At 51.9% G+C, this 16,760-nt stretch overlaps 1 gene segment (V, D, J or C); it reads right to left on the reverse strand.

Annotated features, from left to right (window-relative positions):
* LOC149851757 (Ig heavy chain V region C3-like) overlaps positions 1-14,729 on the reverse strand; it is a gene marked incomplete at its 3' end in the record, with an annotated part of 53,676 nt that extends 38,947 nt beyond the window's left edge. Inside the window, 3 exon segments of the V gene segment in view lie at positions 9,746-9,751; positions 13,301-13,465; positions 14,675-14,729. Coding sequence covers positions 9,746-9,751; positions 13,301-13,465; positions 14,675-14,729 — 226 coding nt within the window.
* Between the last annotated feature and the right edge of the window lie 2,031 nt (positions 14,730-16,760).

Genomic DNA, 16,760 nt, shown 5'->3' on the forward strand with positions numbered 1-16,760 from the left:
AACCTGTAGGAGGTGAAGCCAGATTGCAATGGGTCTGTGCTGGGGGAGCTCTCTTGGGGGTGGGCTGAGTATGCAGGGAGCCTTACTTTGTGGCTTTCCCACACAAAGCTGCAGGGGCAGGGCAGGTGCCAGTTTTGAATGGGACTTGGGCCAAGGATTTGCATGAGCTGCCTCTGAAGGGGGAAGGAAACGTGGTCACCTTGGGAACTGCAGGGTCAAAGCCCTGGGATGGGGCAGGAGAATGGGGATCCAAGGGCTGGACAGGAGCTGAGGTTCCTCCTCGTGGGGGTTTTCTAAACACACAAGCACAGATGAGCCCACAGGCACATGCTCCCTGCCCGTAGTCTTGGACTCATGTGCATCATGTTGGAGAAGTGTTGACAACTCTGGCTGTGATGGAGGTTGGAAGGCAGTTGGCAGGCATTGGGCATATAGGTATTAGGGCTGTGCGAGGCTTCGGGAGCTGATTCAACTCGGAGGAGATTAGGTCCACTTCAGCATCCAGTCTCTGAATCTAAATGTAATCAGAAGACCAATAAAAAGGTCCAAAATTGATTTGGAAAAGATTCAGAGAGCTTTGGCAATTCGTGCAGTCCCCGCTCGCTGCAACAGGGAGCCGGACCCCTTCTCTGTGCTGGTACGTATCAGGCGGGGGATGGAGCAAGGGACCGTGGGGGACCCCACTTGGTCCAATACTCTGCCTGTTCCCCCAGCCACCCTAAGTGCTCCCCAACCCCGACTCACTCTCCCAGCCCCACCCCTGCCATGGCTGCTCCACCTGCCCCAGCTCCCGGTTTTTAAAAAAACAGAAAAAAGAAGCCCCCTTTCACCAGCTTCGGCCATGGCATTGGTGTTTCTATTGTATATCCCACTGCCTTTAAATGACTGACTTCTTCCCCTGCCACTGCTCTGGTCCTTGTTCTGCTAGGGCTGGAACAAGGCCTGGCCTCAGGCTGAAGAAGCTAGAGCAGCTGTGTGGTGGGGAACCACTCCATTTCTTGGCTTCTCCATTGACTTTGGTGATCTTGCCCATGCCCGGAGAGAGAAAGTTGCAGAAGTGCAGGGGCCTGATCCCCTGAGCTATAGGGGTGAAACCCCACTGGAACAGGACAGCAGGCACCTGCTGAGCACCAGACCCACACACTGGGAGCTGAGATGAGATGCCAAGGACGATGTGATCAGGTCCCATAGCAGCGCCCTGGCTACAAACGTGGACTGATTGTCTCTGCCTTCACCCCATCACCTGCTTTGAAGCTGCTCTGTGTAGGTAAGAAAGGCATCAGCCTCAAGACAAGAGACCTGGTGGTGGGTAATGCATTGCAGCCTGCAGTGAAGTATCCTGAGAGCTAATTGCTTTCCTGGTTCACCGCATGCCTCTTCCCTTGCCTCTGTTCCTTCTGCTTCCAGGTGCTGGACCCTCCCTGCTTGCTCACCCACTGGACACCACGTAACCAGCTTGCTCCTTGGTGCCCACGTCTTGGGCAGTTTGGGATTCAGGGCACTATGAAACACTCCCCAGCCTGTTGCTGCTTGAGGGGAGCTCTCACTGGATGGCTCAGGGCAAGGGGAGCTTGCACTGGGCATCTGTGTCATGAGGTCCAGGCCTTTGTGTACCTTCTCTGTAGGTCAGGCCCTGGCTGCAGGGATTTGAGGGGCTGGATCATGGGGAGGCATCTGGGGCTGAAGATGCACATATCCTATAGATCTGAATGCTCAGCCCAGCCTCTTGTGCACTTTTGGTGCATATCCGATAGTATTTGAGTTCCCATTGATTTCCCTGACGCACTGCATCCCCTTCACAGGGGCTGCCGGGCCCAACTCATCCAGGTGTCCCTGAAGGTGAACCCAGAGGATTTGCAGGAGAGGGGCACAGAGTCTCCAGGCTTCTTCATGACCCCCACACACTCCAGCAGCTGGATCTGGGAGAAGACCGCTGCAATGAAAGAAACGATGAAATCCTGCTGGCAGCCTGTGAGACTGAGACGCACGGGGCCGTGGGTTCTCAAGCCGGGCGCTGCCACAGCAGGTGGGGACCCTCAGACTTTTAGCAACACAGGTTAGGATCTATTTGCATTTTTTGCTCCATATAAGCAGGGTGCACACTCATCTGTGAAGTGGCTTGTGCTTCCCTGGGTCCAGTTGTTTAGCCAGAGACTGACACTCTCTGTTAGTGGTGCAGATGCTCCCTGGAGATGTGGGCTCCAGCCCCTCCTCCTGCCCCTGCCCCTGCCCCTTTACCCAAATATAAAGGTCTCCAGTCAGGGAGATTCCCACCCCCTAGTCCCCCTGACCAGGTTTGGATGTTAAGACAAGAGGAATGGTTTCTCCTGGTATGATGTGTGGATCTGAGACTAGCTTCGTCTAGTGATGCTGCTCACTACAGCCTGTTGCCTACCCCTTCAGTCCTGGTCTGTTGCTGGCAGGGGGTGGCTGAGCTGCTGCTTCTCTTGCCCACCCACCCTGGGCTCCCAGGGGACTGAGGCTGGATCACAGCCAGGGGCTTTCCAGGGAGTTTGGCTCTGGGCTCTAGGGGTCTGGGGTCAAGCCTTGCAGGAGCAGCTGGAGCCTTGTGGTTCAAGGATGATGGTGTCCTTGCTCCTCTGCTGCTTGAGTCCAGATCCCCTCTGAGCCCTGGCCTTGGCCCTTAGATCATTAAAGCTGCATCATAGCTGTTTATCTGCTCCTTCACATTTGGGAAATTTATTGACATGATGTTTTTATTGTCAGCTCTTACACATCTTGTCTCAATCCCATTGGCCTTTTCCTTGGATCTACTTCTATCCCGCAGCAGGCTTGGAGTGTGGCTGAGGGTGTGATGGTCCAAGTAATGTATGTATAGCAGATATCTGGTGATAGTTTATACTGGATCAAGTGTATATTTCAGAGAGTTTGTGGACTAGCTCACAGTCCCCTAGGTCCTCCATAATGTCTGGGGAGGCATTAAGTGAAGCCAGAGCTAAGTTACAAGAAAAGCAAGGATTTGTGAGTAGTGCTGTCTGCTGCAGGTGGTTTGTGGAGTCTCTTTGAGCAGAAGTCAGGGGTTGCGATTTGTTGCCGGTGTTAGAAATGGAATATTGTTAGAAATGCGCAGCTTGCATCTTGCACCTGATAAGAAAGAAATACTGCCAAAGACTCCTTTCTCCCCCAGTCCCGCCTCAGTCTTTCTCAAGCTGATTACACTCTCTCCCCCCTCACCCGCCTCAGTCTTTCTCATGCTGATTGCAGGAGCTAAAATTCAATTATCTATGGCCTTGAAGTGTGAACTTTTGGTGAACTGTTGTAGTTTTTGAGCATGCTTAATAAGCTGATGCATATTTACCTCTCCGCCCTGCATACTTAAGTAGCTAATTATACTATACATGTGATGTATGTAATGATGGAACTACATGTATGCTTGTATGAAACGGAAGTAGCTGTAAGAGTTCCGGTGTCTGCACACGTGCTCAGGAGAGAGAAGATAAATTCCGCTTGCAAACACAATTAGTTGGTCAGAAGCTGATTTGGGCATCAATGCCCCACTCTGACCTTGTTTGCAAACAAATACATCCTTTTGTACCGGCTGATGTTTGTGTGTCTGTGATTTTTGCGGGCCTCCAGAGAAACGAACCACTTTTGTGCAACACCGGGAAGGTCCAGGGCAAGTAGGAGGCAAGGATTTGGTGGTGGTGTTGTTGTTGTTGTTGTTGTAAGATGTTGTATTGCAACCAAAAGCACACTTGGGAAACAATTTAGACACAGTTTCTAGCACAAAGGGCCCTTTTTCTGGTCTGAGCATGTTTCTCTCCCTCCACATCCTTTTTGAATTGTGGAGCCCAAAACTGGACGCAGTACTCCAGCTGCGGCCTCACCAAGGCCGAGTACAAGGGGAGAATGACGTCCCGGGATTTGCTCGAGAAGCATCTATGGATGCACGCCAGCATTTTGGTCGCTTTACTAGCCGCAGCATTGAATTGCAGGCTCATGTTCATCTTGTGGTCAATGATGACCCCCAAGTCTTTTTCTTCTCTAGTGCTATCCAAAGTAGCACTGCCGAGCCTATAAGGAAGCTGCAGGTTTTTCCTCCCAAGGTGGAGAATCTTGCATTTTTTGGTGTTAAACACCATCAGGTTCTCATCTGCCCATTTGCTGAGCTTGTCCAGGTCAGCCTGGATCACCCGCCTATCTTCTGGCGTGGATGCTTTGCCCCAAAGTTTGGTGTCATCGACGAACTTGGCCAGTCCACTCCTGACTCCAATGTCCACATCGTTAATGAAGATGTTGAACAGTATGGGTCCCAGGACACAGCCTTGAGGGACCCCACTGGTCAAAGGGCACCATGATGAGTGACTGTCATCAATCACAACCCTCTGGGTCCGACCACGAAGCCAATTTCCCAGCCAGCGGATCGTGGTGGAGCCAAGGCCACAACTGGGCAGTTTGGCCAAGAGGTGATCATGGGATACCAGATCAAAAGCTTTTTTGAAGTCAAGATATATGACATCAATCTCTTCTCCCTTGTCCAGGTGATAGGTCACCTGGTCATAGAAGGAAATGAGATTGGTCAAACAAGACCTACCCGCAACAAACCTGTGCTGGCTATCCCTTAGAATGTTAGCCTGGGCCAGTCCCTCAAGGATGGCCTCCTTAATAAACTTTTCTAAGATCTACCCCAGGATAGAAGTCAGGCTAATGGGCCTGTAGTTAGCCGGATCCACTCTCCTCCCTTTCTTGAAGATCGGCACCACATTGGCCTTCTTCCAGTCTTCCGGTACTACGCCAGAGTGCCAGGAGTTTTCAAAGATCCATGCCAGGGGCTGGGCTATGACGCTTGCCAGCTCCTTGAGTACCCTGGGGTGCAGATTGTCAGGGCCGGCTGACTTGAAGTTATCCAGCTTCTCAAGGTGTTCCTTCCCAAGGTCAGCATTGATGGAGGGTAGGGGATCCCCCTCACCCCAATTTCCCTGTCCCATAGCAGGCATGGGCATCCCGTGTGACTGATGAAAGACTGACGCAAAGTACCTATTTAATAGGTTAGCTTTTTCCTGGGCGTCAGTTGTCAGTTGCCCCATCTGGTTTAGCAGGGGTCCAGCATAGCCCTTGCTTTTCCTCCGGCTCCCCACGTATCTGAAAAAGGACTTTTTGTTGTCCTTGATGCTTGAAGCTAGTTGGAGTTCTGTTGCAGCCTTGGCTTTCCTGGTTTGCTCCCTGCAGGACCGGACCAGTGCGGAGTAATCCTGCTTGGAGGTGAATCCCATCGTCCATCCTTTGTAGGCTTTCCTTTTTAGCCGCAGAATGTCCGCTAGGTCTCTGGAAAGCCAGGGGGGCTGCTGTGCCTTCTTGCTGCCTTTCCTCCATGTTGGAATAGATTTGGCTTGTGCACTGAGGATCGCTTCCTTGAGAAGCAACCACTCTTCTTGAACTCCCATCTCCCTGGGGTCATGGTCCCTGAGGGCCTGACCAACTAGCCTCTTGAGCTTGTCAAAGTCGGCTTTTCTGAAGTCAAGGACTTCTGTGTTGCTGACTGACTTGCCAGCTTTACGGTGGATGGTGAAGGTGATCAGCTCATGGTCACTGTCACCCAACTTCCCATCAATCACTAGGTCGCCAATTAGGTCGTCCCCCGTAGCCAATACCAGGTCAAGCAGCGCTTTGCCTCTCGTTGGCCCATAGACTTCTTGAGTCAGGTAGAGGTCATCCACGCATGAGAGAAAGCTTTGCGCCCACTCAGATTTAGCTGAGTGATCTTCCCAGGAGATGTCCGGGTAATTGAAGTCCCCCATGACAACCAAGGTCCTGGAGCAAGCGGCCTCCTCCCCAGTGGAGAGAGGTGGAGGCCATCTCTTCCCAGCAGCTCGCTGCTCTCTCTAGCACAGGTGGTGGGTGTTGCTACCCCTTGTTCTTGGTGCTGGGTGGGAGAATGGATGACAGCTACAAGGAATGGGAGAGGAGATTTCTTTCCACTTTCCAGTTGGTCGCTGCAATGTGTTGAGTCTGGTTCCTGACTAGTCTCTGGTGCAATATCTGTGGTGGGCACAGGCAGGTGTTGGGGATGTGGTGGGTCACTTGCGCTCTTCTCAGTGGAGCTGTAGTGTCGAGGGAGGAGCTCTGGGGGAAGCTGTACCCCAAAGCAGCTGCCTTTGTGTGTCTGGGCTGGTGGCTTTTGCAGCAGCCCTGAGCTCAGTGCACAGTGGGTGTGTAGGAGCTGTCCCGGGCGCTGTTCATGGTATGGAGGAAGTTACCATCAGCGTGCAGTGCTCTGCCTTCTGTGTGTGCAAGCTTGTGGGTGCTGTCTCTGGGAGACTCCCCCCTCCCAGCTCTTCCCCACATGGGTTGGACAAATGGGAGCTGTCCTCATGGAAGTCACCCAGGAGGGGGCTCTGGGCAGTGCAGGTGGGGCAAGCAGGGCTCTGGGGGTTGGGGCCTGGACTGGGCTCAGCTCCTGCACTTGGTTGCTGCTGAGCAGGGAGTCAGTGCAGGGCAGGAGGCTGGGATGGGCCCAAGGGAGCAGTGCTCAGCCTGCTTCCCCTTTTGGGTGTACACCCTTCCCTGCTCTGTGCCACTATCTCTCTCCTGGCACAGTAATAATGGGGTGGTGTCTGCAGGTGTCAGGGAGCAGCCCTGGGCTGCACTCAATGAGCTGGATTTCAGAAAAGACTCATGTAGAAAGGGACAGAGAGAAAGGGGATCATGACCTATTGTGCCAATCCATGGCTCCGGCCCCAGGAGCCATAGGTGGGGGCAAAACCCAGGAGCAGAAGAAGCCCAAGTATTTGTGCCCCTATTTCCTGGGATGGGGGAGACTCCCCAGCAGGCAGGAGGGAGCAAGGCTGGTGCTGCATGGAGACTGAGGCTGCAGGACGAAGGAGGATCTCCTCTCCTTGTGTGAGGTGGAATCTGCATGAGATCTAACTCTGGTACCTCCTCATCCTCTGAGTCTCCCAGTGTCTCCACTAGCACTGGAGAGAGTTTTATTTCCTGTTGCAGCCCTTGGGAGCCGTCCATACACAATGCGTTTCTCCGGGGACAAGGGGAGGCCTTGGTCAGGATCTGCCCTTGGGAAAGCCCGGTCCAGTTCCCATGTCCAGCTGTGTCCAGCCAGTGTTGGAGACAAAGTTGGGTCTAAGTCAACGGCATTGTTACTTAGCCTCACCTGTTTGGCTTCCTGGCTGAAGTGGTGATGTGTTGAGCCTGAGATGAGCTCTTATTTGAGAGCATGCCCAGTTAAGATCAGATGTTGGAAGAGAGTGCCTAGCACAAAGGTGTCCTATGTACAGAGTCCTGACATGCTGGGTGCACTGCTCCATAAAGACTTTTGTTGATTGACGCTCACCACCATCTCCTAGCATAGGAGACACTTACCTAGTGGAACTGCCAGAAGGATGAGCAAAGCCAGTGCTGGTGTCATGGTCATTGTGGCTGATGCCTGGTGTCCCCAGCAGACAGGAGGTGGCAGCTCTGGGGGGACACTGAGGTGCACAGAGCCCGGGCTGGTGTTTAAGGAAGAACTTTGCATGCGTTAAGCAGGAAATTGGGCAACAACATTTTCATGTGCTTCTTTTATAAGAGCCTTTCACAGATCTCACACAAAGTAGATTTGGCTGTTGCCTCCCGGGGTTTTGAGAGCCAAGGGGAAACCTGGAAATGGGGAGTCGGCTTTGTTACTGTGCCAGACAAATGGTACAGTAATCTAGGATGTGGGGTAACAGATAAAGATCTGGAGGAGTTGTAGATTGTGTCTCTGGCTGGATTTTATCAAGGCAAAACCTCCCATGGTCTGGGACTTACCTTTTTTCCCAGGGAAATGGCAGGACTCCGGGATAGAGAAACATCTCCTAGGGAAAAATCCAGTTTCTCAGTGAAGGACGGGTCCATGCTACTTCAATGTGCAATGAGTCCAATGAGCCCCAGCAGCTTAGGGGTGCTTTACTTTATTCAGGGGGTCCCTGACCTTTGGTACAAGTGACAACTTGTTTCACATCATCTGAGGGAGTGATACCACCTAAATACAAATATCTAATGAAACTGGATGCTTTTTATTTCAGGTGGAAGGAATCCCAGGGTGTGAGGGTTAAATGCTGTGAATTTGCTTTGTGTCTGGAGATATAGCCCATGGGTCATGTCAGAGCAGGAGGCAGTGAGTTATCAGGGAGGGGGGTCATGCAGTACCATCAAGTAGCCATGTCCCTCCCTGGCCCCAGGACTAGGCCCCAGGACCCGCTTAGATCAGACTGGACATGATCTCTGAGGAGCGGTGGCCATCTCATCACCCCTTTTTGTTAGAAGCCAGGGCTGTGCAAGGATATCTGTTGTTGGAGGTGGGGGGTGCTCCAGCCCCTGGAGAGCTGATGGAGCAGATAAGGTGCTAAACTGGGCGCCAGGAAGCAAAAGCGCAGTCTATAGCTGTGTCCCAGCCTGCCAGTCTGACCTCAGGCTGGTCATAGGTTTCCTAGATTTCTAGGCTTGGAAGGGACCTGGTCGATCATTCGGTCCGACCCCCTGCTCCAGGCAAGAAAGAGCACTGGGGTTAAGTAACCCCAGGCACATGCCTGTATTGTCTCTTCTTGAACACCTCCAAGGCAGGGGAAAGCACCACCTCCCTTGGAAGCCCATCCCATATTTTGGCAACCCGTACCATAAAGAATTTCTTCCTTATGTCCAATCTAAATCTATTCACCTTCAGTTTGTGGCCATTATTTCTGGTAACCCCAAGGGGTGCCCTGGTAAACAGTGTCCTTTATTCCTTGCTGAGCCCCAACAATGAGTTTGTAGAGAGCCGTAAGATCGCCTCTTTCCTTGCGCAGGCTGAAGAGTCTGTCTTCATCGGGTCTTAGTTGCAGACCCTCAACCATACGAGTAGCCCTCCTCTGTACCCTCTCAAAGGCATCCACATCCCTCTTGAAATCTGGCACCCAATACTGGATGCAGTACTTCATCTGTGGCCTCACCAGTGCTGCATAGAGGGGATCCCCAGACCTGCTTGTGATACACCTGCTGATGCAAAACGAGTTCGGCTAGCCTTGCTTATCACCTCGTCACACCGGCGCCTTATGTTCGTTTTTGCATCAACCAGGACTCTGAGATCTCTTTCTGCTGCTGTGTTGCTCAGAGTGGGAGCCCCAGTCTATAGGTGTGTTGGAGAGTCTTTCTCCCCAGATGCAGCACCGTGCATTTATCCTGTTAAATTGCATCCTATTCTGATCCGCCCACTTCCCCAGTTCATGCTATAATCAGGAAATGTGTAGCCTGAGGCTTTACAGCTCAGCTTCACCAGCTCTCCAGGCTTCTTTACCTCTGCTCTGGACTGTGTCAGCTGGATCTGGGAACTGCCTCCTGCAGAGCAAGGGGAATGGAAGAAATTAAGTCAGGTTCATCACTACCTTTTAAAAACCCTTTCCTAGTTGTGTCTAGGTCTGCCCTTTGTTTCCCCACATAGAAATATTTCAACTACTCGTATCTATTAACTGTTTTATTCCCACTGCCACCCTGTCCATGTGGATGGACTGATATCCTTATTCCCCTTCAAAAAAATCAAGCCTCACAGTCTCAGTCCCAGATTCTCATTTTTGCTAAGGTCTATGAAATCACAGCCCTCCCAGACCCTGGCAGTGGCATTGCTGAGCCTCCAGGGTGGGAATGAAAGTCCAGTATTCCTGCATCCCTGTTTGGAGCCTCCACCCTTCTTCCCTCCTCTGCCCCAGGTCCTGCCTAACCAGGGGCCTGCCTCTTCTGCACTCACCTGAGCAAGCTGCCAGGCAGAAGAGCACACTGAAGCCTTCCATGCTACTTCCCATCAATGCCCGTGGGGGCTGCCAGACACAGGAGTGTCTGTGCTGCTGGCAGCTTTCCCATGAGGGTCAGCCTCTCCTTTATTAGGGAGTTACGCTGCCTCATTTGCATGTGGTCACTACTAAAGCATTTAAATGATGCTCCTCAGTACTGACATTACCCCATAAATGTCTCAAGCCCCATGGGGTGCAGACAGGAGGCTGTAGCAGTGGGTGGTTCAAGAGAGCACAGGAGCCAGGTGACTTCAGTGGGAGAGGGGTGTGAGTCAGGCTGGCCAAATATTGTGTGCAGGTGTCTAGTAGTAGGGCATGAGAAGGTAGAAGCTCAGGGCTATGGATGCCGATGTGAGGGGGTAAAATCTAGCACTCGGGACATGAAAATACTTCTCACAGGCAAGCTGTGCAGGGGACACTGGAGTTCTCTTCACCTGTTGCAACCTCCTTGGCTGGTTACTGATGCTCAGACCTAGATGCTAATTGCTGTGGCCTCTTCCCCTTGTTTCCTGGTAGAGCAGAAGCAATGGAGTGATTTCTGGCATGCAGATCTTCAAGGGTGTTGTGAAACAAAAGGGCTGTTGGTGGGGAATGGATGCCTGTGGTGGGCCTGTAGGGGGCGCTCCCCCATTGAGCGGCCCACCTCCCTGCGCCCGACCACCTTCCAGGCTCTGAGTGCCTCCTTAGGGGCAACTTATGTCTGGCTGACCCCCTTCCCGAAGCACACTTGCTAGCCCGGAGGTAACGTAGCTGCCACCACTCCAAAAATGGACTCACTCTCGGCCCTGTGTCCTTGGGGAAACACAGGCCTAAATTCCTATGGGTACTCAACCCAGTACAGGCACTTGGGGCACTTCCCCAAGTCTGGGGGCAAAATGTATAGTCTCCCCTTAGTCCGCAGACCTAAAGGGTCTCTTAGGCATAATTTAGACCCACCCATCAATAAGTCTCCCACACCAGTCACAAAGGAAGACTTTATTGGTTACAGGGGTAGCGTGAAAACAGGGTACAAGATTGAGCAATGTCTTAGAATTCCTAAAGAGCAAACCATGTGGCTGAGGTAGCCTTTTGATCACACATCTGAGTTACTGCCAGCTAGATATCTAATCTGATCTCGAGTAGCTTACTCACAAGCGTCTTCCAGAGGCTGGTGAAGTTTCCCCTCTGGAGGCAGGCAGTTTCTTGCTCATGAGTTTGGGGGAGAAAGAGCCAGTTTCAGATGGTCATGCTCCTCTGTGTCCCCGGCATGGCTGCTGCCCCACCTCCTGGGCAGTTCAAACTTATATAGTCCCTGTGACCTCATTCACCTGGTCCAGTGGAGGTCAGCTCCAGTTAGCTGGCCACGAACCAATTTGAAATACATCACCAGTTACCAGGCAGACTCCAGCCCACCAGGTAGAAACCCCTCACCCAGGTAACTGATGCCAGCCCCATAGGCAGAGGGACAAGGTTTCCCCCCTCCCTCAGGAATGCAGCCAGCTCAAGTAACCTAAAGAGAAAGGATGAGGTGTGACTCCTCTGTGATGGCCCATCTCAATCTCATTGTCACAGGGCAGAGAATTTGTGGAGAACCCAAAGTGGCTTTCTGCCAGAGGCACACTGGAGAGGAGGGACAGAATCCAGCTAGATCTAGACATTTTACTGAGGTGAGCGGATGAGAAAAGGATGGAAATCAACACAGACAAGTTCAGGGTGTTGCATCTAGGGAAAACTAGGAGTAATGGTTACAGTCTAGATACCTTAGTTGTGAAGTAGTTTTTCCTAATGTTGAACCTGAAATGAGCCTGAAATGATCTTCCAGGAGTTTGTGACCTTTACTCTTAGCTTTCCCCAAGGGTGCCCTGGTGAACAGCTGTTCACTGAGCTCTTGATGTATGCTTCTGATGTAGCGGTAAGCTGCTACCAAGTCCCAGCTCAGCCTTCTCTTTTTCAGGCTGAGGAGTCCCAGGTCCCTCAGCCTTTCCTCATATGGCTTGCCATGCAAGTCTCTGATCATATGGGTAGCCCTTCTCTGGACTCTCTCAAGCTTTACCACAACTTTGTTAAGGTGCAGAGCCCAGAACTGGACACAGTACTCCAGCTGTGGTCTCACCAATGCTGAGAAGAGCCAAGCAGAACAAGAGAATCACTTATTTGCAATGGTTTTATTGGAGAAGCATCAATTGGTGCATGCCAGGGTAGTGTTGGCCCTTCTGGATACAGCATCCCATTGCCAGCTCATGTTTCTATCGTGGTCAATTATAACCTCCAGCTCTGTGGTGACACGTGATGTGGGATCTTCAATCCTGGTGTCTGATGAGAGACAGCAGTTGCACAAGCTGTGGCAAGCCGGTAGGGGGAGCTACTGCATGGAGCCTCCCTCCTCATTACACCCGTCCACCTTCCACACTCCACGTGTCTCTCCAGGGCGCCTAAGCCCTGGCAGACCTGCTTTTGAGGCCCACCACAGAGTCCGAGGGTAACGTGTGCTGCCACCGCCCTGAGAAGGGACTCTCTTGGCCCTATGTCCTCAGGGAAACACAGGCCTAATAGTCCTATGGGTACTCAACCCAGGACAGGTACTTGGGGCACTTCCCCAAGTCGGGGGGTCAAAAAGGGAAGTCTCTCTTAGTCCGCAGACCTAAGGGGCCTCTTTAGGCATAATTTAGACCCACCCTTCAATAAGTCTCCTACACTGGTCACAAAGGAGAACTTTATTGATTCAAGGGGTAGGGTGAAAATAGGGTACAAGATAGAGCAATATCATAGAAATCCCATAGAGCAAAACAGTCTGGCTGAGGTAGCCTTTTGATCACGCATCTGAGTTACTGCCAGCTAGATATCTAACCAGATCTCAAGTAGCTTACTCACAAGCAGTATCCTGAGGCTATTGGAGATCCCCTCTGGAGGCAGGCTGTTCCTCGCTCATGAGCTATGGGGGAGAGAACCAGTTTGAGATGGTAAAGCTCCTCTCTAAGTCTGGGCCCCCGGCATGGCTGATGCCCCTCCTCCTGAGCAGTCTTAACTTACATAGTCCCTGTGACCTCGTTCACCTGGCCCAATGGAGGCCAGCACCTGTTGGCCAACCAATATGAAACACATCACTAGTTGCCGGGCAGAATCTAGCCCACCAGGTAGACGCCTCTCCCCCAGATAGGTAATACCAGTCACGTAAGCAGAGGGAGCAGGTTCCCCCCTCCCTCAGGAATGCAGCCAGCTCAGGTTACCTAAAGAGATAGGGTAAAGGTGTGTCTCCTCTGCTGGGCCCATCCTGATCACATTGTTGTCCCCATTCCCCTGTCTCTCCTCCTGCCTCTGTGCAGGCCTGTGCTGTGCAGGGCAGCTGCCCAATCCTGGCATTTTAGAAGGGAGGATCTGAGCTGGGATTTTGTGTTGCCATGAATAGGGTTTGAGTCACTGCGTGTCTTTGACACAGTAATATAGGGCCGTGTCTTCAGGTTTCAGGCCGCTCATCTGCAGGTACAGCATGTTCTGGGAGTTGTCTCTGGAGATGGTAAATCGCCCCTGAACAGCCGGGGAGTACCACTGGCTGGATCCATCACTGTTAATTGCAGCCACCCAGTCCAGCCCCTTCCCAGGAGCCTGGCAGACCCAGTGCATGTAGATACTGAAGGCAAACCCAGATGCCTTGCAGGAGAGGTGCACAGAATCTCCAGGTTTCCTCACGTCTCCTCCAGACTCCACCAGCTGCACCTGGGACCAGGCACCTGAAAAGCAAGGTAGGATCCAAGAGTAACTACTGTCAGGGCAGGATCAGTGCAGCGCTCCCCTCCTCTACCTGTGGGAAGGTGAAATACCTTGCAGAGCTGCAGCCAGGACAAGCAGGTGGATCCCAAGTCCCATCTTCCCTGGTGCTGGGGGAAGCTCTTGTGTGTTGGTGGTCAGTGCCTGGACCTGAGGGGTGTTGGTTGTGTGTGCAGGTGCTGCCTGGGCAGGAGGACAGAGTGATTTATACCGGGCAGCCTGTTTCTGATTTGCATGTCCCCTGCCTTATACCACCCTGCTGCTTTCCCCAGGGAAGGGGATCAGTTGTGCTGTACACAGAGAGTGGCTGGACCCTCCCATCCCCTGTGTCTGGTACCTTCCACACCAGGCTCTGGGGCCTTATTTCCTTGCACTTTGCTGAAGGGACCTGTCTCCTCTAAGCAACAGCATTGTGGAGCCCCTGGCAGGGATTTGTATGTGCTTTCCCTTTTGGGGATAAGAACTGAGAGCATTTGAGTCCTGCCAGCACTGCTCAGAGTCTGTGTGCAGGAGACTCATCCCCCTGAGGCAGGGGAGGGAGCTCAGCAGGAGGTGGAGATGGCTCAGGCTGCAAAAGGTTTTCAGGCACCAAGAATAGATCAGGTTCTGGGGTTCCTTCTTGTGTGTGATCCCGTGTGCCCGTCTGCCTCCCTGCATGTGGATGTGAACTTGTCTGATGTCTGGGATAGAAGAAGGCCTGGGGCAAAACTTCCATGGCAGTTGCTCCAAGGGAGGCTGGAGGGGAACTGTACCTATTATAAAGCAGTCTGCAGAGGCTGAAGCACACAGGCCTGTTGCTTTCATCATCTCCTTTCTCCCTTCGTCTCCCATGCCTGTTGGGGATGAGCGGAGTTTGCTTCCCAGGGGGATGCAGGGATCTAATAGACCTGACTTGTCTGACCCAGCAGGCTGAGCAGGACATTGGCAGCTGCTGCCTCTGACTCTTGCACAGGCAGGTGGGTCCTGCAGGGCTGGTTTCTGTGCAGGCTCCCATGGATTTTCATTCACTGTGTGCATTTCTGGCACGGTAATACTGGGCTGTGTCTCCATCCTGGACCCTAGTCAGGCACTAGTGCACTTGACTGCTGGACGTGTCTCTGCTGATGCTGAGGGGGCTTTAGAGAGCACTGTTAGAGACGGTGCCTCCACCAGCCCAGATAGCTCAGTCTCACCTGGCGCCTGGTGAACCCAGCGCACATCCCAGCTGGTGAGAGGGAATCCAGACATGGTGCAGGGAAATTCTTCCTAATAGCTAGCCTAAAATTCCCTTGCTGCTATTTGAGACCATTACTGTCATCTGCCACTACTGAGAACAGTCAAGCTCCATCTTCTTTCGAATTCCGTTCAGGTACTTGAAGGCTGCTATTAAATCCCATCTGTCTTCTCTTCTCCAAAGTAAATAGCCCAGTTCCCGTAGCTTCTCCTTATAACTCATGTGCCCCAGCCTCCAAACCATTTTTGTTGTCCTGCCCTGCACTCTCTCCAATTGTCCACATGCTTTCTTTGGTGTGCGGCCAAAAACTGAAGACAGTACTCCACATGTGGCCTCACCAGTGCTGACTACAAGGAAAGACTCACTTCCCTGGACCTACTGGCAACACTCCTAGCAACGCAGCCCAGGATGCTGTTAGCTGTCCTGGCAACAAGGGCACAGTCCAGGCTCATCTTCAGCTTATTGTCCACTGTAACCTCCAGGTCCTTTTTGGCAGAGCTGCTGTCCAGGCAGTGAGGCCCTCAGCCTGTATTAGTATTTTTGAGTTTTCTGTCCTAAGTGCAGGACTTTGATTTGTCCTTGTTCAACCTCATGAGATACATTTTGGCCCAATCCTCCAATTTGTTCAGGTCACTCTGAATCCTTGCTCTACTCTCCGGTGTATCCACTACTCCCCACAGCTCGGTGTCCTCTGCAAACTTGCTGAGGGTACACTCTATGCCCTCTTCCAGGTTGTTGATGAAAACATTGAACAAAACCAGCCCCAGGATCAACCCCTGGGCCACTCCACTTGATACCAGCTGTCTACTAGGCAGCAAGTCATTGATTACTACTGAGCCCGATGCTCCAGCCAGTTTTCTATCTGCCTTGCTGTCCTTTCTTCAGCCCATACTTCCTTAGCTTGCTTGTGACATGGTTGTGGGACAGCATACCAAAAGCCTTGCTAATATCAAGGTACATCACATCCACCCATCTTCTCACATCCACAGAGCCAGTCACCTCATCATAGAAGGCAATCAGGTTGGTCATGACTTGTCCCTGATGAGTCCATGCTGGCTGCTTCTACTCACCTTTTAATCCTCCAGGTACTTAGAAATGAATTCCTTGAGGGTCTGCTCCATGATCTTTCAAGGGACTGAAATGTGGCTCACTGGTCTGTACTTCCCTGGATCCTCCTTTTTTCTTTTCTTAAATATGGGCACTATGTTTTCAAATCATCTGGGGCCTCCCCTGTAGCCATGAGATTTCAAAGATGATGGCCAATGGTTCTGCAGTCACTTGGCCAAAAAATCCATCAGCCTATCCAGTGAGGAACGCAAAATCTGACACAGTCCTGTCCTGTCCTGCCAGCACCTGTGAAATTGTGGTATTTTTGGGGCAGATCTAGAGAGAAGTCAGCGGGGGTCAAGGGTTTTCAAGAGTGGCCTGGTGGGATTCCCAAAGAGTCGGAGTCATTGGCTTCATTGGGAAAAGAAATGTGGCATGGGGAGGTGCAGGTTTTGGGAGGTTTTTAGGCCTTGGACTCTCTCTGGAATGACTGGGCATTTGGCACCTAAATATTTTTGAACATCTCTCCCCTGGTGCTGTACTTAGAGGCACAGAGTATGTAGCAATCCCTGCTCCCCTGTCAGCTCTGGTTAGATTTGTATAAAGCAGACTATAGGAAAGCCAGGTTATATCAGAAAGACCATGGCCATTTTATCTTTCCATCCCTGTGACTTCCTCCAAAGGATCAAAGTTGGGAGCAGGCTCTGGCAGATGAGGGCCCTTTGTTGCCAGTGCTGAGCCGGGATAAGCCCTGGGCTATGCAACCTGCTAGATGGTGGGAGGAGGTGAGCCCAAACCTCCACCTGACAACTACGCTCTTAGGGCTGCGTGAAATTTCACCACCAGTTTTGTTTCAACTCTGTTTCTTTCTGTTTCGAGGTCAAAACAGCAAAATTAAACTGAAATGGATATGGTTGAAACAGGCTTGAAACAAAATGAGGCAGGTCAAAATGGTGTTTTGCTACATCAGCAGCATACGTGTAGGTCTCTGTGAACAA

The sequence above is a fragment of the Crocodylus siamensis genome, unplaced genomic scaffold (genome assembly GCF_052110815.1).
Source record: "Crocodylus siamensis isolate JL-2025a unplaced genomic scaffold, ASM5211081v1 HiC_scaffold_261, whole genome shotgun sequence".
In the NCBI taxonomy this organism is placed as follows: domain Eukaryota; kingdom Metazoa; phylum Chordata; order Crocodylia; family Crocodylidae; genus Crocodylus; species Crocodylus siamensis.